This window comes from Heliconius melpomene, chromosome 1 (genome assembly GCF_056956725.1).
Source record: "Heliconius melpomene rosina isolate 202511_hmr_F chromosome 1, ASM5695672v1, whole genome shotgun sequence".
NCBI lineage: Eukaryota > Metazoa > Arthropoda > Insecta > Lepidoptera > Nymphalidae > Heliconius > Heliconius melpomene.
In genome coordinates, this window is record NC_140389.1 from 12,764,741 (window position 1) to 12,788,023 (window position 23,283).

The window sequence follows — 23,283 nt, forward strand, 5'->3', positions numbered from 1 at the left end:
AAAGAATGTCAAATAAATAAACTATGGAAAACGTTAATGTTTCGAAAAAGAAGGTGGAAGCTGTTAAATTTGATTTATGTCTCTGTAAAACAAATCGTATAAATAAATTCCACTGCTGTTTCGTTTGATATAAGATCGTAACGAAATTATTTTAAAGTAGAATTATTTTGGTTTTGGGGCTGCGGTGTGGGCCATAGTTTATTTACTTTACTCCATAGCAGACAGCGCGCCGCCGACACCATTTTGTGGTTGCTTAACTAACCTGTTAATGTTACTTTTTTATTTAAAACATTGATGTAACGAAGATATAATGTTACCACTTACCATATGTCAATTTAATATAAAACATTCGTCTGAGTAATACTCAAAAAACATCTCTTGATACTATAATCTATTTTTAAAGAGAAAATTACTATCAACATTATAATATTAGGTATATAAATAGCAACCAATATCTGTTAAATTATATAATTTATTAAAAAACACCTGAAAATCCTAAAAAAATACTGAATATTGTTACAGTTATCAGGAATAATCAGATATGTAAGTAATCATAGATAAGCGTTCTTTGCCTTGCTTTAAATGGATGCTAAGGGCAGTATCGCTTGCTCTGCGAAACAAGTAGTTCGTACTTTTATTTTATTCTTTTTTCCATTTTTATAAAAATGACGATACGACCTTTGTCTCCTGAGTTACAAGAAAAAGCTCGAAAAGAGTTAAATGAAGATCCAAAGAGAATTGCTAGTGATTTACAGCATATTAAGGACTGGATATCGAAGCAGCCACACTTGAGGGTCAGATCGGGTGCGTTATTCTTATTTAAATACCTGTACATGTATAAATAGCCAATGGTTACAAGATAAACTCGTCGGTTAAAAAATATATGGTTATTTGATATATGGTTATAGATACTTAATAAAAAAGGAGTAAAATTTTTATGATTTTTTCAGATGACCAGTGGTTAGTTTCATTTTTAAGGGGCTGTAAGTATAGTCTTGAAAGAACAAAGGAAAAAATAGATTTATATTACTCGCTGCGCACTCTTGCACCGGAGCTGTACAGTATAAAATATAATAATCCTATTCTCGATGAATTTTTAAGTTTGGGGTGAGTATATAATTTTTTTACAATTTTAAAACGTAACTGTGTTAATTTTTTAATTAAAAACTTTTTTTCATATAATTGTCCCTTATTTAGTGCCTACATTATTTTGCCAAAAACTGCGGCCCCTGATTCTCCACGAACAGCAATTATACGACCTGGTACTTTTAATGCTGAAAAAATGTCTATGAGTGATTTCTTCTCTGTCGCGGGGGTTATTCAAACGGTGCAGTAAATTTTATTTTTAATAACATATTACCTATATCATATATATATTTAATGATTTTTAATATACTTAATTTTAAATATACTTTTATCTTGCCTAATACTTGGCTATTAAAAATATTATTTTCAGATGTTATTAAATGAAGATGATACAATGATAATAGCGGGAATACAATGGATTGTCGATTTAAAAGACGTTACAATCGGCCATCTCCTGCAAATGACTCCAAGGCTATTGAAGAGAATGACTGTTCATTCACAGGTAAATTTTCTTTATTATTTCACCTCGTGTTCCTAATTCATATTTTTTTCAACAAATACCATTTTTCTCCACTTCTGCTAAGCCTGGAATATTTTTTGTAGGATGCTGCACCAATACGTATGAAAGGAGTCTATTTCGCAAATGCCCCTGGAGCTTTTGAGAAACTCTTAAGCACAATTAAAAGTTTTTTAAATGAAAAGAATAGAAATAGAGTAAGTTTATTATGATGAATAATAATAGCATATAAATATTATTATTACATGTTGTATTAAAAGACAATTTAAACGTATTGCAGATATTTGTGTGCAAAAATAATGAGGACCTATATAAATGTGTACCTAAAGCAATATTACCACAAGAATATGGTGGCGATAGTGTGTCTACTAAAGAAATAACAGGTAAATTTATAATTTTGTATACCTGAAACATGAAGCATGAATATAATTATGTTTCTGGCTGTTTGTTTTGTGCCCGCTAATCTCAGAAACTGCTTAACCAATGTTTTAAATACAATTTCCACTATCATATTTTGGGAAATTTCCTATAAGTGTTTTTTATTTTTTTAGTTATTTCAAAAGGTCTAATAAATAAAAAAGGTACATCAAATTAAAGCAGACATTAGTAGACAAATTTTAGTTTTCAACGTAAAGACGTTATATAGTTTTCAATGCTTGTAAACGGGCGAAAACTATGTTTTGACAAACAATAAATCTATAATAGCTCTAGGAAATAGGGGACAAATCATAATTTAACCGCATTCTTCAATATTACTTTCCCGCGGGGACATAATCCTGGGCACAACTACTTATACATGAAAACTATAGAATTACTATTTATTTACACAGATTATTGGATTTCTAAGAAAAACGAATACAATTCTTGGCTGGAGGAAGACGAAAAATATGGCAGTGATGAATCAAAACGACCGGGTCAACCAAAAACGGCTGAAACCTTATTCGGAGTAGAAGGGTCCTTCAGACAACTGGATTTTGATTAGTATTTTTTATACAAATTGTAAATTATGTATTAAATATTATAAATAACTATATTTTAATTTCATCAAATACTCAATAAAATAAATAAAAAATGCTTTATTTATGTATGAACTTTTTATGATAGCATATCTATTTACAAGTTTCAATATCAAAAAATAGATAAACTTAATGGTATTACATGTCATGAAGCCATGACACTTATAGTAAGTGTGACGCTTGTGAGTTCGGTTCCCTGTTGGGGAAATTAATTATTATTTAATTATATTTTCTTTTCTTCATTCTGGCAACAAGGCAAAGCGTGGCGTTGAGGTCCGCAACTTAAGAATGCCTTGAATTTAACAGAAAGTTGGGCTTAACACTAGGTGCCATCTGCCTATAGCAGGGTTTATATGAATAACTTAAATTCACAGACGTATGCACTCATTTTGTTTAAAATTAACTACAAATATAAGTTTGGAATGATTTTTTCTATGAAAACCTGTAAATTACCACTTTTCGGATTTTTTCCTTTATTTTAGTTAAAATGGTCTAATAAATGGTCTGGACACACGGGCAGACTCCTATAAAGGTTCCGGTTATTTCCTACATAAATACAAAAAAAGCTGGATTTATATATTCCTATTTAATATAGTTCTTTTTAGGTAGTTAATCTCAACGACGATGTTCAGTCTTGTGTTCCTTGACTGTTTACAAAGATACATTTATACATAGGCATAATATATGGCGTATTTTTTACGTAATTCTTCTCTTCATATGTATGATAAAACATTTTACAGAACTTACATATTTTAAACAAAGTATTTCGTATATTTACATATTACATTTTTATAAATTATATCTATCTTAGCATATAAATATTTAACTTTGTGAAACCTTTAAATAATCGCAAAGTAAACATGATATATTATTTATCAGTTTTATAATAAGTACAGAAGTGATAAATAAAATCGAAGATAATTAATTACATTACGTGGATTGAACATTAGATTAGTGAAAAAGTACGCTTGGATACGACAACGGTTTTTTAATTTTTTTACAAAGAGACAATGCAAATTCGACCTTTGTGTCCTGAGTTGGAGGCGAAAGCTCGGGCGGAGCTGAATGAAGATCCTCAAAGGATTGCGAGCGATGTGCAACACATTAAGGACTGGTTGGCAAAGCAGCCGCACCTACGGGCCAGATCAGGTTATAATGCTATTTATATTGTGAGGATATAGTGGTGGTATATATATAAAACAGAAAAGATATATCTTCACACATATCACGAGATATACGTGAGTTAAGAATCTAGTAGTACTTACTTTGGGTGAATATTCAATTGTAAATAAAATATTCTTACTAGAAGTTTCTCTGGTCCAGTGAGACAAGTGAGAATGGTGTTAGGTATTAGCAACAAGTCCCTGGTCTGTAATTGTATCTGTAATTGTCACAAATGATTTTCATTTAAGCGTCATTAAATTGCGTGTAAATACAAAATAAACGATTATAAAATATATTATCATATATATTATTTTTTAATTAAAGTAATTTCATATATTTCAGATGACCAGTGGATAGTAGGATTTTTACGTGGCTGCAAATACAGTCTCGAAAGAACAAAGGAGAAGCTAGATTTATATTACTCTATGCGAGGCTTAGCTCCAGAACTATTCAGTGCTAAGCCTAGCAATCCGGTGTCAAAGGAGATTATGAATATGGGGTAATTTTCTTTATTAAACTATTTTTTATCAGATAGGTATGTGAAGACACTCCTTTCCCCACTTTGCCTCATTTATTGATTTTATTTTGTTAAAAAATTGGTCAATCTATTAACAAAATAAAAAATTCTGCAATATAAACAAATAGTAAATATCCAAGAATTTTTTTAGGATTAAAGATGTGTATAATTGATTTTTTCTTTCGTCTTAACAATTTTCAGAGTTTATTTCGTATTACCGAAATCCGCTACACCTGATGCACCTCGCGTAGCAATCATCCGACCCGGTGTCTATGATCCTAATAAATATAAGATTAATGACATATTCTCCGTATCTATATTGATACAACGAGTAAGTGTTGCTATTATAAAATATTTTTTGTAACAACACTGAAAAATATTTAAAATATTAAACTATTTTATATAATTTATTGCAATAAAAAGATGTTGATGATGCATTATAGTTACAATCCGATCAAATACAAAACATATAGTCGTTAATTAAATCTTTAATTAAATATTTTAGATTTTAATGAAAGAAGATGACAATTTTATCGTATCTGGTATGCGGACCATACTGGATCTAGAAGGAGTCACCGTCGCGCATTACCTACAAATGACTCCTGCTGTTATGAAAAGAATGGCAGTCCTTTCACAGGTAATATTTTTAAAAGATTCTCTATTTTATCTAATTTGCAAATAATAATAATATAATAGTGATATAATTTATTAATTATTATTCATAATAATACTACGTTGTTGCTGGTGTAATAATAATTATCTTATCAATCCCTTAATTCATTATTTTTGGATTTTATTCAAATATTATAAGTTATAATATTGTAAGAAGTAAATAAAATAATGATGTTAGCTTATTACTAGGTACTACATTACGGGAGGCGTTAGTTTCGCTGTGGTTACAATATTTTTTTTTATTACAGGATGCTTCACCGATGCGCATGAAAGGAACTCATTATATAAACACTCCACCTGGATTCGAAACAATCTTTAACGCTATGAAGCTTTTGCTCAACGAGAAGAACAGAAATAGGGTAAGTACACACACACACACACACAATTAAAATTATTAATTATGCTTACTTAGGGTAATAATAAAACATTAGCCTGCAAAGGTTGACCTTGATTGTCTCTATCTGTTCAACAATAGCGTAAAAAGAGAACAAAAATCATTTTCCGAAGCGCCTGCTAATAAAATTTTCAGATGATTTTTCATTAAATAAGCATTCATTTTGTAAATTGCTCACATTTATATTTTAGCTCTATGTTCACAATAAAAATTATGAGGAAATGTACCAAAGTATTTGTAAAGAAGAACTGCCTGTGGAATATGGTGGCAACGGTGGAACTGTCAATGAAATGATTGGTAAGAAGAAAAATAAGATATTGAAATATTAGCATAATTATAATGATGTTACTACAACTATCTATGTCAAGTTATTGCCTTTAAACATAAATAAATGATATATATCATTGTATCCTATCCTATATCTTATAAAACAAAGTCGCTTTTCGTGTCTGTCTGTTGTTTCTAACTCTTCTTCTTCTAAACCACCCAACGGATTTTGATACGGTTTTCACCATTAGGTCGAGTATTTTTCGTAGAAGGTTTATAAGTAGTTTATTATTTGTACATTCTTATGTAAATTAACATAAATACGATAAATGTGTATAAAGTCCTACCCGTCGAGACACTTTCGCGCATGCGCTGCTCTAATGGTAAGTACTACATGAAAAAAATGTACTGGAGTATTGTTCCTCTTAATAAGATCTACAAAAAAGTCCGCGAGAGCATATTCGTATCTTTTAAGAATAACGTGTAGTGATCATTTTTCTGTCTAAAAATAATAATTTCAATATATTTTTTATTGTGAGGGATATTTTTCCATAATGGTATTAATCCTTATCCTTTAAAATACTTTATTAATTTTCTACGTTAAACGAAGATAAAATTTGCTTTTTACAATATTTCGAAATTGCGAATAGTTTTACAGAAAAACGCATTTAATTGTTGACACATCACGCCGTTGACACATCAGCTGTATGTTACTCAAGTTTCACTTATCCCTTACTCTCAACATATAAATAAGTATATTAGTTACGTTGGCCATTTAATGTAGATCAAAACTGTCTTTTCTGTTTTTCATTTGAATAAGTATTTTAGAAGTTGTTACAATATCAAAAAAATCCTTGCTGCGAAACGGCTCGCCACTCGCCATGCGTCCGTCGCGCCCGCCTGCCTTACACGCATCGGTGGTTCAGTGGTAGAATGCTCGCCTGCTACGCGGGCGGCCCAGGTTCGATTCCCGGCCCATGCATTCTATTTAATTTTTCTCACAGGCAGCCACGTCGTGCTTGCTTTTCATCAGGGACAGAATACCCCTTTCAGCATTAACCACAAGCTCGAAAAAAAAAAACCCGGCTGCCTCTAAAGCAACGAAGATTTAGTTAGATGCGTTTGCACGTATTGGATAATAGGAGTTGAATGTATTATTTAAGCGCGATATATTTGGTTTCACATTTTTTTTAGTAGTTATTAGTAGGTAGGTTTTTGTTTATAATTTCTTCCGTTTAAAAATAGTCATTTAACTATCTAAAAATAGTCATTTAAATATATTTTAATAAGTACTTGAAAAGATTAGTAGCACAGATTTAAAATTACGGTACCTACTAAAAAATCCTTGCTGTGTAAAATAATTGGAAAATCCTTATTGAAACTACGAAAATGCGGGTTGCATTAGGGTTTAATTAATTTTCACATTATCTTAAGTGCTTTGCAAACATACATTACATGAATAATCCAGTAGTTAAAGCGGGCGAAGCCGCAAGAGGGTCGCTAGTATCTTATAAAACAAAGTCGCTTTTCGTGTCTGTCTGTTGTTTCTAACTCTTCTTCTTCTAAACCACCCAACGGATTTTATTGCGGTTTTCACCATTAGGTCGAGTATTTTTCGTAGAAGGTTTATATATAGTTTATTATTTGTACATTCTTATGTAAATTAACATAAATACGAAAAATATGAATAAAGTCCTACCCGCTGAGACACTTTCGCGCATGCGCTGCTTTAATGGTAAGTACTACATGAAAAAAATGTACTGGAGTATTGTTCCTCTCAATGAGATCTACAAAAAAGTCCCCGAGAGCATATTTTTATCTTTTAAGGATAACGTGTAGTGATCATATTTCTGTCTAAAAATAATAATTTCAATATATTTTTTATTGTGAGGGATATTTTTCCATAATGGTATTAATCCTTATCCTTTAAAATACTTTATTAATTTTCTACGTTAAACGAAGATAAAATTTACTTTTTACACAATTTCGAAATTGCGAATAGTTTAAGAGAACAACGCATTTAATTGTTGACACATCCCGCCGTTGACACATCAGCTGTATGTTACTCAAGTTTCACTTATCCCTTACTCTCAGGATATAAATAAGTACATTAGTTACGTTGGCCATTTAATGTAGATCAAAACTGTCTTTACTGTTTTTCATTTTAATAAGTACTTTAGAAGTTGTTACAATATCAAAAAATCCTTGCTGCGAAACGGCTCGCCACTCGCCATGCGTCCGCCGCGCCCGCCTGCCTTACACGCATCGGTGGTTCAGTGGTAGAATGCTCACCTGCCACGCGGGCGGCCCGTGTTTGATTCCCGGCCGATGCATTCTATTTAATTTTCCTCACAGGCAGCCACGTAGTGCTTGCTTTTCATCAGGGACAGAATACCCTCTTCAGCATTAACCACAAGCAAAAAAAAAACCCGCCTGCCTTTATAGCAACGGAGATTTAGATGCGTTTGCACGTATTGGATAATTAGAGTTGAATGTATTATTTCAGCGCGATATATTTGGTTTCATATTTTTTGTAGTAGTTATTAGTAGGTAAGCTTTTGTTTATAATTTCTTCCGTTTAAAAATAGTCATTTAACTATCTAAAAATAGTCATTTAAATATATTTTAATAAGTACTTGAAAAGATTAGTAGCACAGATTTAAAATTACGGTACCTACTAAAAAATCCTTGCTGTGTAAAACAATTGGAAAATCCTTATTGAAACTACGAAAATGCGGGTTGCATTAGGGTTTAATTAATTTTCACATTATATTAAGTGCTTTGCAAACATACATTATATGAATAATCCAGAAGTAAAAGCGGGCGAAGCCGCAAGGGGGTCGCTAGTTATATAATAAAACTAAAAAATATATCGAAAAAAGCAACTGTTGAGTTTGTTGCCGGCTCTTCTTAGCAGAACTACCTTTCGAGCCGAAGTTAAATGATTCAAAAGTGCTTACGATAAATTATTTTGATGAAAAATAATTTGATTTAAATTCTGTAGACGATATAAAACTACATATAATAAATATAACAAAGATTTACTATATTAAAATAAAATATCTATATTTATAAAATCGAAAGGTCACTCACTCATTACGAAATCTCAGAAATTAAATGTGCTAGGAATCTCAAATTTTGCATAGGAGTTATTTATAGGACATAGGTGCTCGCTAAGACGGGAGTTTGCAATATTCGACTCCTAAGGGTTTGTTTTTGGGGTTGAAAGTTTGTATGAAACTTCGTTACTAATGACATTTGTCTTTGTCATTCGTTACTAAATGCTAGGAGTCTCAAATTTTGCATGAACGTCATTTATAGGACGTAGGTACTCAGGGAGACAGAAATTAATAATAACGTAGTTCTCGCGGGCGAAGCCGCAGGCGGGCCGCTAGTATATGATGTGTGTGTTTTTTCGTCATTAATCAAATTTCCTAAATAAAAATGCATTACTTTTTGTACAGAGTATTGGAAAAACAAAGTAGACCATTGCAGCTCCTGGATCGAGGAGGACTCGAAATATGGTACAGATGAAGCAAAACGCCCTGGATCACCAAAGACTGCGGACACTCTATTTGGAGTTGAAGGATCCTTCCGGCAATTGAGCTTCGATTGATACTTTTTGGCAATTTTATAAAGCCACTTGTTAATTGTAGACATATATTTTTATGTTTTGGAATTCTAATTCATTCTATATATTATTGTATATTTTGTATTTGTATTTTTACATTAAATCACCTTCTCTTTTATTTCATAGTGTTTTATTTTACGTTTGTTGCATTTTACAAGATTGCGATTATTAGATTGTTCTCAATTTTCTTATTTTACTAATCTTAGTTTATATTTAAATGCATTTTATTATATAATTAATATTAATACAATTCTGTCCGTAAAATGTAGAAGACTCTTCTAACAGGGAAACTTGTATTTTAATATAAAACTAAAAGTTTTAAATTAGTTATTGTGATATATTTAATATTAGATAATTACATTTTAAATAAACTTCTTTATCTAATCAATAGAATAGCGAAGAATAATATATAGCTATTGAAGTACAATTTGAACGCGATACAAATGTATTCAAGTACATATTAAAATTAAAATCAAGGTCATCTGGTCCATAGCGTAAAGCATGTGCTTGTAGGTATAACAACAAACGACAAAGGCCACTCGGTTTTACTTTCTCAGTTCTTATATTCTGATTTCGTTGGTTGTGACAATTTACTTTTTTGCAACAAAAAAATGGTACATAAAAAATGTGCAAATAATATATTTTTTAAATAAATGATTCGTAGGAATTTTTTTTAGATAACAACACTATTTTATAGAATGTAGAGCTGGCTATCTTTAATCATAGTTTTGTAAGAGTGCGACAAGCATATGCTCGTTTACTAAATTGTTTTACTATTTAATTAAGTATATATGTAAATTCACGTGTGACTTGTGAGTGATATTTACATATTTTTAAACGAGTATAGTGACAGTTTCGATTTATTAGAATATTTAAGTAAGTCCCCCTATTTATATTTAATTAATAATACAGTAGAAATATATCGCTTTGACAATAAATTTTAAATTCGTCAACGTATTGGAATTGTATTTAGTAAAGGTACTATAAAAATTTTGCTATTTAAAAATATTATATTTGAAAAAGTATATATTTTTTGTTTTAATGTATAAAAAAAGATTTAAAAATAATTATATTTTAAATAGCAAACATATTATTTTAATATTTGATTTATTTATGTCTGAATAAAAATTGATAATAATTTAGGCCGTTTATAAAAAACTTACGTAAATTATTATCTATTTTTTTGACCTAAATTTGAAATACTCAAGCCCGCCGAGACGCAAAGGCACAAGAATTGGATTGTAACGCGATAGTTGTGGGTTCTCACCACCCTGGGACCCTCACTCGAGGGAATCAATTATTATTTATATAATATTTTGGAAAATGTGAAACGGAGTGTCTTAACACTAGGTTCCCTCTTCCTACCTGGTGTGTGCAGGATACAGCGTGAAGCTGAAGAAGATTTTTATTAACACATGTAACGTTTAATTTGTGACCGACTAATGTAACAACATTACATTCATCTACCGTATAATATAGAGACGTAAATAGTATACAGCGCTCGTTATTTGTAATTTATTAGAGGTAGAAATAAAACCTCATTGGCATATTAATTTATTTTACATTTTTTTTACATTTTTAATGCTATTGCCTTTTTAGTAGCATTTCTAAAATTTCAATATTTTGTAGCTTGTATTCCGGGTATAACAGGGTAAACAAACTGAACTCATTTCATTACCATGAAGACACTTCCCATTCCCACTTATCTGTGCCTTCTCGAAGCATTGCGTGTAGAGTGGCATAAGTCAATACCGCGCTTTGCTTCGTTACCAGAGCAAATAAATAAAAAGGTTAAATACTTCATTCAGTGGGAGTCAAACTCACAACCGTGGTATTTTCAGTGGCAGTCTTGTGCCCCTCCGCTATTACGGCCACATGCTAGTATATATCAACAGTGACAACACGCGTTTAAAATTGGTTACTTAAATTAGACATATTTACCTATCTAATTTATAAATTATGATAATTATGTGATAGAAAATAGAGAATGAATTCTGTAAAATAAATATAATTACCACTGGTAAATAATATTAAATGAACTTTGGTCGCCATTATTACGGAAACATGCAAGCAAATAAAATAATTATTTTTATTTATCATGCAAGATAATTTAATTGATCCAACCTGTTTGTATATTTTATAATATCAGGTAATCTTAAAGAATTGCATATTTAACCTGACATTTTAATTAAACATTAAAAAAAACAATACGAACAAAAGTATAATAAACACTTTTGATGTTATTTCCACGTTGTTGGCCTACAAAAATATTATTAAGTTATTTTTTTTGGAAAGTTAACTTAAGCTTCCTTATTTAAATTTACATATAAATGGAAAATAATGATATAAAAAGAAAATAAAATATTTCTAAGATATAGATGATAAAGCATTCATCAATCACTTGTTTTACTTTTTCTTTAAGAGGGTATTTTTTTAATATAGTAATCTCAATACGTAATGTATACAAATAAATCTTACAAATATTAGTTAACAATAATAATAATTAAAATATTGGAAGACCACTTATACCAAAATCTGTGTTTAAGTACACATATTTTTTCTAGACATTGTTATTATAGTAGAACATTCTATATTTTAAGAAAACTTCCCTTTTTAAGAAAAAAATAGGTACAAATACGAGTATATATGTCTTTATGATAAGAATATTTATATAATCTAAGGATCAGACACGTTTCTTGACAGTCATTTGTATTCATACGTACATCTACAAGTTAAGTATAGGCTAGCTTGCAACAATGTAACATCTTAGATATAAAATGAAGATAATTTAATATTATTTGATAAATTGAAAACAAACACGCAGCTAATTATTATATTGACTTTCAAAAGTGTAAAGAAAAGTCCTCAAGGATTCATAGAAACCAAAATTTATTGACGGTAGGTTGATTATTGATAATTGACATTTTTAGTTACTTTGTTATAGTTTGTTTAGCAGTTGCATATAATATAATACAAGTGTTGTTTTTATTCTTAATTAAAATTAAACATCGACGTTAACCTAGTAAATAAATGTTAACGTTAGCGCACTAGTAGGTAAGTAAGAATTGACTAATTTCGACAAAAACGACGTATTCTTTTTCGCGTCAAAATGTAATATTTTAAACAACTGCATGTTAATTTTATTCTATTTCTACGTTATCTCGTATAATTTGTTTATAGATATATAAGAAAAAATGTCTGTAAAAAATGAATGTAATATTTCTACATATTTTATTTTTTTAATAATATTAAAGATTATTAGACAATATGAGATATTACAACAAATAAAGTTCATATGAGTTCCTTATCAGATAATATAACTATTTTAGTTTTCATTTTTATATTATACTCGTACCTCAACAAGTACTCAACGTAACAACACCATTTTGTTGACTTAGTTACCGTTCTCTTTCTGCATCATATAAGTACTTCCACTTAGATCTTTTCACATTTGCTCGAATACCGTTATTGAAAGTTTCACAACATCATCAAGAGATGTATTAAAAGCGTTATTGAAATATTTTTAGATTTCGCGAGATGCCAGTTCGTCCGCTTACTCCAGCTCTGGCGGAGAAGGCTAGGCTGGAATTAAATGAAGATCCCAAAAAGCTTGAAGAATACATTCGTCATTTAAAACAATGGATACAAAAGCAGCCTCATTTAAGAGCTAGAACAGGTAATATATTAGCGTTTCAGTCAATAAGCTATTTAGCTTACAATAATAAGTTAGTGCATTTATTGTATTTTTTTAGATGACCAATGGTTGGCAGCATTCATACGCGGTTGTAAATTTCGTTTAGATCAGAGTAAATCGAAACTAGATCTCTATTTCTCCTATAGAAGCAAAGCTCCATACTTATATGGTGTTAAGTATTTTGAACCTAAGGTTATCGATATACTTAATTTGGGGTAAGACTTTATATTATACTTGTTTAAATTTTCCATCTTTATTCCTTTTTTTTAAATTATTGTTTTGTTGAAAATGTTATGGAAGTAACTAATATTTTGTGTTAAGCTAAATATAAACGTAGCAATATTTTTTTAATTACAGGGCAATACTGATGCTAAGAAAAACACAGAGCCCTGATGGTCCGCGCATCCTATTGTACAGGATCGGCCAATATGATCCAAAGGATTATGCTATAGTAGATTTAATGTCAGTCCTGACTCTCCAGCAACAGGTAAATCATTAAAATTATTCGTATACATACAAATATGTAAAGGTTGAAAATAACATGAAAATTGATTTTTTATTATTAAAAAAAAAGAATCTTACGTACTTAACAAAGTATAGACAAAAACACAGAAACACATTTATATCCATACTTTTATATAAATCAAATAATATTATTTTTATCAGATTAGCTACATGGAAGACGATAATTTAGTTGTAGCAGGCACAATCAGCGTGATAGACTTCGCCGGTACCAGGCTGGGTCATTACACGCAAACGTCCATTAAACATTTGCGAAATCTCATCTCTGCTAATCAGGTGATTTATGAAGTCTATCTATAAACGATAATTATATAAGGAAACAAAATAAAATAAATCTATATTTTTGTGTATTTTTAGGAAGCTGTGCCGATAAGAATTAAAGCTGTACACTTTCTTAACACTCCATCATTTTTTGGAACTTTTTTTAATATTGGAAAAGCATTTCTGAACGAAAAAGTTAAGAACAGAGTAGGTTTTTGGTATATAAATAATATGCATATAATGTAAAATATAGAAACACTGTTGCTTCAAGGTTTGTCTAGTAAAATCTCATTTCTGAAGCCTTAGCCAAGCCTTGACCTTTAGTTTATCAAATTATGGGCGTGGGGCAAAGCTCAAAACTCATAATTATTACTACACCTAGATTATATTAAATTGTACCTGTGCTAGAATGTAATAGTGAGGTACAGAGTGTCTTAACACTAGGTTCTCGCTTCTAGCTTCTTTGAGGTTTAGCCATAAATATACCAAAAGACAAAAAAGCTGTAGATTTGAGTTCCTGTCAGACCTGATATTTGACAAAGCCAGTGCTTCGACATATAATTTCTATACATTTAAAAAATATAAGCATATCCAAATTAATATAACTTTAACACGATCTTTTAAAAATTTAAGATTATAGTCCATGGAAAGAATATAGAGTCATTATATGAACACGTTTCTAAGGATGTCTTGCCAGAAGAATATGGTGGAACGGGGGAGAGCATTCAAGGATGTATAGGTATTGTGTTATAAAATATTTTATTAAAATTTGTAATTTATGTAACAAACTACATACAGTAACAGCATATATATTTCATCTTCACATTTTACATACATATTCACTAAATCCTCTATGTAATGCATGTCCCTAAAGGTTTAGGGGAGTATAAAAAAAATCTTAAATATAATTCTCGATTTTAGCTTGAATTATTTTTAGTTACATACCTAGTTAAGGCAAATGAGATTTAGGTAAAATATATACAGATTCTATTTATTACCAATAAGATAAATTAGTTAGCCAATGTTTACCTAAATATACACCTACTATAACAATAATCCAAGGTTTTAAGTATTTTTTATTTTTGTTACAGATTATTGGAAGACGAAAATGCGAGATTATAGTTCATTTTATGAAGATGATCTTAAATATGGAAGTGATGAATCTAAAAGAGTTCTATCTCGATTTAGTACAGATGAGAAATTAGAAATAGATTAATATATGACAGACACTCCTTAGGAAAAATATTTGCAATTGTATCATTCCTCAAAACAAAAATTCTTGTTTAATTTTATACGACGTCTTTAAATAGCGTATAATTTAAGATTTTTAATATCGTTTCTTGAAATGATAAATTCCAAATCAAATCAAATTAAATTATTTACATTTTTTTTTTAAGTTCAATAATACTATATATATTATAAATATTGTTGTAAATATTATATATATTTCGAGGCTTGAACGATATAAGCAATATAATAAAAAATAAAGTATAATATCTATAAATTTATTTGTATGAACCTTATAATTAGGACAGAATGATGATGAAACGTTGTTTCTTTAATAATTTATGTAGATCTATAAAGGTCTAAAGCCTCCTTGGGCCTCCCACAACAGCCTAATATGTAATCATTACAGTTATTTTACAAATAATGTTACAAATCCTTACCCAAATCTATAATTTAGCATTTAAGGCTATTTTTGATCGAGTAAATTAAATTATTCATTGACATCAACACATTTGACAGTCAGTCAATTCTGTTTATCAAATGAATAATCATGTAGTTCACTTGGGCGAAGTCGCGGAGGGGGTGCTAGTCTCCTCATAAAATTTCGCTGCAAACAAAACATTAATGATGAGTGAAAACTAAGTTTAAGTTTAGCCAAGCCTTATCACGGTGTGTGCTTTAGGACGCTAAATTAGTAAAATGTATAACACAGTAAACTTTATACTTTAAGTATATACGAGGAGTTTATGTGAACTGTGTGAAAGCTAATTGTCATATGCTTAATGCATTCGCGTCGTCTGGTTATTAAAATCTTTTTATTTGTGTCAGAATAAAGAAGTTTTATAGGTATATTTTTTATTGAATTAAAACAAAAAAAAATCAAGTTTGATTTATCGTTTCCCTTTCTTTTAAGTTTTCTTCTATTTAATAATAATACTAAAAAGTTGTAATTTTAAATTGAAGGAGATTATTTAATAATCAACATTAGCTATGAATGACATATTACTTTAAATAATGTGTTACTGTGTAAGTGAAAGGAGGTGAAATAAATTTTGTTAAAGATTTGGTCACTTTATTTTTATTTATGTTTAGAAAAATATAATTTAATAAAAACATAAAGACTATAACATATATACAATGGCTTACGATTACGAATAATAGCCCACAAAACCTATGTTGGATTAGATATAATATATGTTAGATATACCTAAATTCAACTCTCATGTCAGAAAATTCTGAAACTTGTATGTATGGGCCACGGAAGTTTTACCTGTGTAGGGAACAGTATAGTAGTATCATGTTATTCAAGTAATTAATTTCAAGACGACAGACACGAGTATTTCAACGTGATCCTATTGAATTTTTAGAGCAATTACTTAGTTGATTTTTATATGAGGTAAATTTAAAATAGGCGTTATTTACTATTATATTGGTTAGGTTAGTTATTTGGTTTAATAAACAGGAACCCATAAACTGTACACATAAGTGAAATTAACAGAATATCTTTTTATAGTCAGACTACTTCTCAAAGCAATGTAACAGTTCTATTTTAATTTCCCTATAGATTTTATTGTTTTTCATTATTTTCCACAAGTATAAACCAAAATATTACTTATATTACGTACTTTGAAATCATTTAGCATTTGACATACAATAATAGAAACATCTACGTATTTTTATATTAGTCAACAGGAAAAAATACAAATAATAATGAAGTCCTCTAATGATTTTACTTTAGACAGCCTCTGCGGCCAAACCGGTGAGTATAATTGTATTTCTAATGTGAATACTCTTTGTAATTTTATAATATATATTTTGTTTATTTAAGTATAGTGGCAAGTAGATTCTTAATCTGTGTTTTATCATTGAGTCATTATCTTTTATTATGAAGATAAGAATTTATCAACAGCACTACATAATTAAAATATGTATATACCTATCTATATACTTATTTTATATAAAAATGAGGAACGACGTTCACTTCCGATTTCTTTGTTAATCTAACTTTTCCTTAATTGTAAACTTAACACGAGAATATTTGAAAAACGTGTAATTATAATACCTACAGTTTAATTATTATCTTAGTGGTTGTTAGTAATTACCTACGTACCTAGGAACCTAGGAACTAGGAACCTAGTAATTAAAAACAAAATGCAATCTCAGACATTCGTTTACTTTTATATTCTTGAGTATCAAATATATATTATGTTAAATATGATTTTACAGTGCTGTAAATATTAATGGTAACACAGTAACAGATATAGCAGATATGGGAACCCTATAATAAAGCGATACACTAACCGATAAGATTTAACTGATAATATAATGTTAGTTGAGTCGATACGCGTCGATCTAGCTCTCGGGCAGAGAATATAAAAAAAAAACAGTACTTGTATTTTTTACCGTAGGTGAGTTATTCATGTTTATGGCAATAGATAAGTGCGCTGAAAACAAGTTAAAAAGATAATTTTTGTGTTTAAATTTTATAATTTTGTTATAGCTAGTGTAGTTTCACTAAACCACCGCGCACACCGCGATTTTGCAGTTGCTTGGTAAATATTAAATATAATATCGTTATAATAAAAAATATACAATATGTAGGAAAATAACGACTATTGTTGATTATTTCACATTAATTTTAAGGTTTTTTAATAAAAATAATGTTGGAATATTTATTCCATATTTTTTCCAGATAACACTTCTATAAATGCTTCATAGTTTAAAGAAGAAAGTAACTTCACACTTTTTTTAAATTCAATAAGGTATGTGCATTGTGGATTAGTTTTAAGTATATTTAGGTATTATTTATGTTACTGTTCATATGATTTCTTACTAATATCCATTAAAATGTAGTCACATAGTTGCTTTTATCACTCACAGCTAGTTTGTTTATTGACCTTTGTACAACTAGAGATGCAATTTTATTATAACCTTCATATGTGAAGTTAAAGGCAACATGTGTAACATAGTATTATGTACTTCATTTTGTAATTTACTTCACATTTTTTACTGTCTTTGAAGGTAAGATAAGGAAAAACTAAAAATTATTTGTCTTTTTACACCTAATTACATTATAATATTAATTTAATTAAGTGTAATTTTCAATTTTTAGAGCATTTCAATGATACGAGAATTACCCAAAGAGTTGGCAAAAATTGCCAAAAATGAGCTAAACGAAAATCCTAAACAAACAGAAGCTGATTTGAAGAATTTAAAGGAATGGATATTAAAACAGCCTCATTTGAAAGCAAGGACAGGTAATCTATGTTTCTATTTAAAACTATTATTCAAACAAAACACTATATTAATTTATTTCACTTTATAAGAACGTGTGACAAGAAAAAATATAAGGACATATACAAATAGATATAATATGCTAATTAAGTATTTTTAGATTGTTAAATAAAAATCTGATTAGATTTTCATTATGTTTTGTGAAAATATTTTAAATCTATATTACGATTAATATATGTGAATGTGTGAGTGTATTTAATTTTAAATTATAATATAAATTTTTATTCACTTACAATTACGAGATAGCCTGATGCTTACCATCAGGCAAAAACTCCTGTTCGCCTCGTTGTTTTTCTAGAAATTGTGATAATGAAAGAAGTACTGTCAGTAAAATTATTATTTTATGTATTTTATGCCAAGTATATTGTAACAAATGAGTGGGAATTCCGAATACCTAAAGAATATTAAAATGTATTGTTTTTTCTTTTTTTTTATTAATTTTTAATTTATGCATATTTCATCATATTAACATGTTTCATCATTATTTCTTATGTTATTTATTGTAATTTTTTTTTCATTATAGAGGATCAGTGGCTGGTTGCGTTGCTAAGAGGTTGTAAGTTTAGCCTAGAGCGCGTGAAAGCGAAAGTAGAATTGTTTTATACGTTGCGCTCGGTTGCCCCGGAAATGACGCTGCGTTTGAAGCCAACTGAAAAGGAGTATTTAAATTTTTTAAGATTAGGGTAAGATATAATCTTAATAACATCTTACAGTATGTTATTTTTTATGAAAAAAGAACATCCTCCTCGGACCTTGAACGGCCTCATTTTTCATTATATTTTATTAAAAATATACAAATATGATATGACTAGCGGTCCGCCCGCGGCTTCGCCTTAGTAAACTACGTTATTATTAATTTCTGTCCCCATTAGTACCTACGTCCTATAAGTGACGTCCATGCAAAATTTGAGACTCCTAGCATTTGTAGTAACGAAGTTTCATACAAACTTTCGACCCCAAAAACAACCCCTTAGAAGTCGAATATTGCAAATTCCCGTCTTAGCGAGCACCTACGTTCTATAAGGAACTCCTATGCAAAATTGAGATTCCTAGCACATGTAGTTTCTGAGATTTCGTGATGAGTGAGTGACCTTTCGATTTTATATATGTAGATGATGATGACGATATGATGATTATACAGACTATTTCTACAGCTTTATTACTGTGTAGACACATACCTACTATATGTACAGAAAATAACTCAAAATTCAAGTGATTGTTCACTTCGTCTGTAAAAAATGGTAGAGTTTTTCTTCTCGCACTCTCGTAAGTTATCGTCGTTAATCATTCTAATGATGATACAATAAATGAACAACTGTGAGAATTTTCATTTATTTAACACGCTGAAATAAACCTTGAACTTTGTACTTTACTGGAGTAGAATAATAAAGAATTGTTTTTTTTTCTTGTTCTGAAGTAAATTATGTTGATGTAATAAACAAAATGTGTGTGATAAAATAATATACTTTTTTGTACAATATTATAAAATGACACTTTTAAATGATTTTCGCTTGTTAAACTTTTTATATCAACAATATGGACGAAGAATGGGACTTACATATATCTGATTAAGATTTATTTTCTTTTTTCCTGACTACAATTTTTTATTATTTTCAGAACATGTGTAATATTGCCGCAGTCTAAAACCGAACTCCAGCCCTGTGCTATTCTTATACGACCAGGCCTCTATGATCCTTCAGAGTACAGTATAGCAGATGTTATGTGTATTCTGTACTATTTAGTTCAGGTTCGATTTTTAAAAATAATTATTGATTCTTGTATTAAGTATGTATTTATTCGCATGTTAGGCGCATATTTTTAAGCAATTCTATTAGATATTGTTTTTTTAAATTTATAATATATTTTTTTAGATTTTAGTAATTGAAAACGATGTGGCAACTGTAATGGGAACAAAAATAATTGTAGATTACCAAAATGTTACTTTAAATCATTTAACGCAAGCAAGTCCGAGTATGCTCAAGAAATTAGTAACTGTTAGTCAAGTAAGTATTTTAATTATAGTAGAATAAAAAAGTTTACAATAACATGCTGTTCTACTGGATTATTGTATCAGCAAAAATTACCAGTACTTGTTACCTAGTGCATTCTATGGATAACGTCGGGGTCCTAAGAGTAAAAGATTTACAGGCCTAATGAGACCTTCTTAAAATTGGGGGCCCTGTTTACGCACCACGTGTGCTAAAGATTATATAATTATAGGAGTAGTTGTACATTCAATATATTTTATTTAAAGTTTTGTTCACAGTGAACTTTTATTAAGGTTCTCTTGAATTTTAGGATTCATTACCTCTACGTTTAAAAGGCAGCCATCATGTTAATATACCATCTGGTATAGAAGTTATTTTTAAACTTATCTCTGGATTTCTGAACGAAAAAGCAAAAGAGCGGGTAAGTTAATAGTCATTCGTTCCAAATATCGATACATACTTCTCTAATTATTTTTTTATATTATAAATTGTATTTTTTTACACCAAACATTGTAAATACAAATATTTACAGCCATATTTATTTTTTATCATAATTTGCAACGCCGCGCCGGTATGCCAGTGCAAAAACGTGTTTATACTTATTTTAATTTAAGCTGTTGGTTTCGTCTTAAAATCGGAAATATTTTTTAAATATAAAACGGTACCCATCACCAATATTTTGCATTTATATACAGCTACATGCTGTATGCCTCATGTAGCAGAGTAGGCAAAGGGAGTCTTGTGGTTAGATTCTCCACTGCCCATTTTCTGCCGAATTCTGGAGTCATTGCATGTTGAGTGGTGGAACTCTTCGACACCAGAGCGAAGAAATTAAAATATTAAATATTTCACTTCCTCGAGTGTGATTCGAACCCACAACCTGTTGTTTTTACAGTCACACGCTTGTGCTATTACGGTCTCAATTGCAAATTGTGTTTCTCAAATAAAAAATTCTTTTCAGCTCAAAATACACAAATCTAACGACGAACTGCTAAAATTTATACCAAAAGACGTAATTCCTAATGAATATGGCGGTGAAGGTGGTACAATAGGAGAAATAATAGGTGTGTATTTAATTTCGTTCGCTATTTCTCTACTTTACCTATAATACATATATTTTATGTATAATTTTAAAAGATAAAACTCAAAAAGAATTAAGAATTATAATGACTTTAACAGTATACATAATGCTATAAAGAAAGAAAAAATTTATAGCCTCTACGGCACCGGTTCAAGGCGACGCGCGACGTGACGCTCCACGAATATCGTATTATGTTCGAACAAAAATTACATTTACCATAACTTTGTAAGACATAATGTCTCGGAAAATTCATAATACTTATATTCCTGGTATAATATTTAAAGAAAAAAAGATGAATTTGCTGAAAAAAACTGTGTAAATTGTGCCAATATTGACTTTATTTTTAAATAAACTTTAATTGTAATCGGGTCATAATTAATTTAATTAATAATTCTTAGTTTGTTGTGCTGCACCACGACTGGTTAATTTAAAATTAATATTTTTGCAGAATATTGGGCGAATAAAATAAAGGAATATCGTCCGAGATTTGAGGAAGAAATGCAATTTGGAACTGATGAATCTAAGAGAATTAACAAAACTACTTTGGACTTCACTGATCAAGGCTCCTTCCGGAAACTAGATATTGATTAATTTTTTTATTTAAATCTAGAAATGTTTAAAAAAATCATCACTATTTCAATTTGATTGTATACCTACTCTGTTTTCCTAACTTAATTTATAATTGTGCACCTTTGAGAAATAACTTCAAAATTATACTTTTGTGTATGTAACGTTTATTTTTATTAAAAAAATACATTTTATGATTTGTCATAAGATTTTTATTTATTACTAATCCATCACTCCTCATCCTCCTTGACAGCAACAAATAATTAAATAATATATTATAAATAAATAACAACATTTGTTACCATAATTTTCTATGCCTTGACATTTTGGCACTTAACGGCTTTCTCCTCTCTAACTCATATTATTATACTTATTTGGCAAAAACCAGAAACTATTATTAATTAAAACATAATTCCAAAATTTCAGCTTTGAAAAACGATGTTGGAAAACGAAACAGATTCAGAATTATTATTCAAATAATATTTGGATTTGTTTATAAAAAGAGATATACCTCTAAGTATAATCTTAATGAGATTTATTTTGTATGTTGTCCTTATATTTTTTTTCGGTAAATATAGTGGTCACGATCAGTGGTAACAGGTCTTAATATAATTTTAAATTTGAGCTCATTTATTCTTTCATTTTTAATTAATTATCGTACTTACATATATAGCTACATAGATATACCTATTTTGCGTCGTTAAATTTCGTCACTCTATACGCATTGTCTAGTGACATTAGGGCGGCAGCGGCAACTGGTGAAACTGGTGAACGGAGTGTCAAGAAACTACCTCTCTGCTTATCCTGCTATGTGAGATAAGCGTGAAACTGAAAAAAAACATGTAGATGCCTACACAATAAATTAAAATTTTATTTAATAGTATGTACTGCCTGAGTGGTAACTAAATATACCTACTTTTAAAAATTTCATTGTATTTTTTTCTGCTTCACCTTCGCATGTAGCAGGGTAGGCAGACGGACCCTAGTAAGACACTCCTCCTTATTTTCCGCCGAATTCTTGAAGCAATGCGTGTTAAATGGCGAAACCCAAGGCCGCGCTTTGCCATCAGAACTAAGAAATGAAAACAGTAAACATTTAAATTGCTCTAGTGGGAATGGAACCCACAACCTATCGCGCTTACGGTCACACGCATATGCCCCTGCGCCACGATTGGCCTTGTATATTATAATTATATCATCTTTTGTTAATAAAAATTTCATAATCATAACGTGACGTTAAAGAGCAGTACATACATATGTGAAAAAGAACATTTTATTAATACGATATGTGCGTTCCGTATTATCTATATATATAAAATCGAAAGGTCACTCACTCATCACGAAATCTCAGAAACTACATGTGCTAGGAATCTGAAATTTTGCAT

General features: G+C 29.7%; 4 protein-coding genes and 1 non-coding gene across 12 annotated transcripts; all 5 read left to right on the forward strand.

Moving 5' to 3' along the window:
• The first annotated feature begins 585 nt into the window (after nt 1-585).
• LOC146541539 (retinol-binding protein pinta-like) lies at nt 586-2,634 on the forward strand. Its single transcript, XM_085192066.1, has 7 exons — nt 586-804; nt 951-1,107; nt 1,198-1,327; nt 1,457-1,588; nt 1,690-1,800; nt 1,884-1,986; nt 2,434-2,634. Exons 1-7 carry the CDS (start codon nt 666-668, stop codon nt 2,583-2,585), a joined length of 924 nt encoding a protein of 307 aa, XP_085048192.1. The 5' UTR covers nt 586-665; the 3' UTR covers nt 2,586-2,634.
• A 908-nt stretch (nt 2,635-3,542) lies between these two features.
• On the forward strand, nt 3,543-9,384 carry LOC146541540 (retinol-binding protein pinta-like). The gene is made up of 7 exons (XM_085192054.1): nt 3,543-3,768; nt 4,126-4,282; nt 4,502-4,631; nt 4,806-4,937; nt 5,221-5,331; nt 5,558-5,663; nt 9,098-9,384. Exons 1-7 carry the CDS (start codon nt 3,630-3,632, stop codon nt 9,247-9,249), a joined length of 927 nt encoding a protein of 308 aa, XP_085048180.1. The 5' UTR covers nt 3,543-3,629; the 3' UTR covers nt 9,250-9,384.
• Nucleotides 6,545-6,615, forward strand: TRNAS-GCU (transfer RNA serine (anticodon GCU)). Its single transcript has one exon. It is a non-coding gene; the product is annotated as a tRNA-Ser (tRNA).
• Nucleotides 9,385-9,762: 378 nt separating the features above from the next.
• Nucleotides 9,763-16,033, forward strand: LOC146541542 (clavesin-2-like). Of its 3 annotated transcripts, none has more exons than XM_085188367.1 (8): nt 9,763-9,878; nt 12,792-12,940; nt 13,017-13,173; nt 13,316-13,445; nt 13,625-13,756; nt 13,838-13,948; nt 14,375-14,480; nt 14,833-16,033. In XM_085188367.1, the coding sequence occupies exons 2-8, from the start codon at nt 12,802-12,804 to the stop codon at nt 14,955-14,957; spliced, it is 900 nt and encodes a 299-aa protein (XP_085044493.1). In that variant the 5' UTR covers nt 9,763-9,878; nt 12,792-12,801; the 3' UTR covers nt 14,958-16,033. The 3 variants fall into 3 exon arrangements, with proteins under 3 accessions (XP_085044493.1, XP_085044485.1, XP_085044477.1); XM_085188359.1 differs by lacking the exon at nt 9,763-9,878 and adding an exon at nt 9,986-10,140; XM_085188351.1 differs by lacking the exon at nt 9,763-9,878 and adding an exon at nt 11,957-12,162.
• A 609-nt stretch (nt 16,034-16,642) lies between these two features.
• Nucleotides 16,643-22,105, forward strand: LOC146541543 (alpha-tocopherol transfer protein-like). 6 transcript variants are annotated; one of them, XM_085188323.1, is made up of 10 exons: nt 17,255-17,376; nt 17,469-17,533; nt 17,661-17,730; nt 18,081-18,225; nt 18,786-18,945; nt 19,880-20,009; nt 20,134-20,265; nt 20,561-20,671; nt 21,212-21,314; nt 21,780-22,105. In XM_085188323.1, the coding sequence occupies exons 4-10, from the start codon at nt 18,090-18,092 to the stop codon at nt 21,920-21,922; spliced, it is 915 nt and encodes a 304-aa protein (XP_085044449.1). In that variant the 5' UTR covers nt 17,255-17,376; nt 17,469-17,533; nt 17,661-17,730; nt 18,081-18,089; the 3' UTR covers nt 21,923-22,105. The 6 variants fall into 6 exon arrangements, with proteins under 6 accessions (XP_085044456.1, XP_085044449.1, XP_085044426.1 ...); XM_085188300.1 differs by having other exon boundaries at nt 17,256-17,376; nt 17,469-17,520; XM_085188309.1 differs by having other exon boundaries at nt 17,303-17,372; nt 17,469-17,520.
• The last annotated feature ends 1,178 nt before the right edge of the window (nt 22,106-23,283 follow it).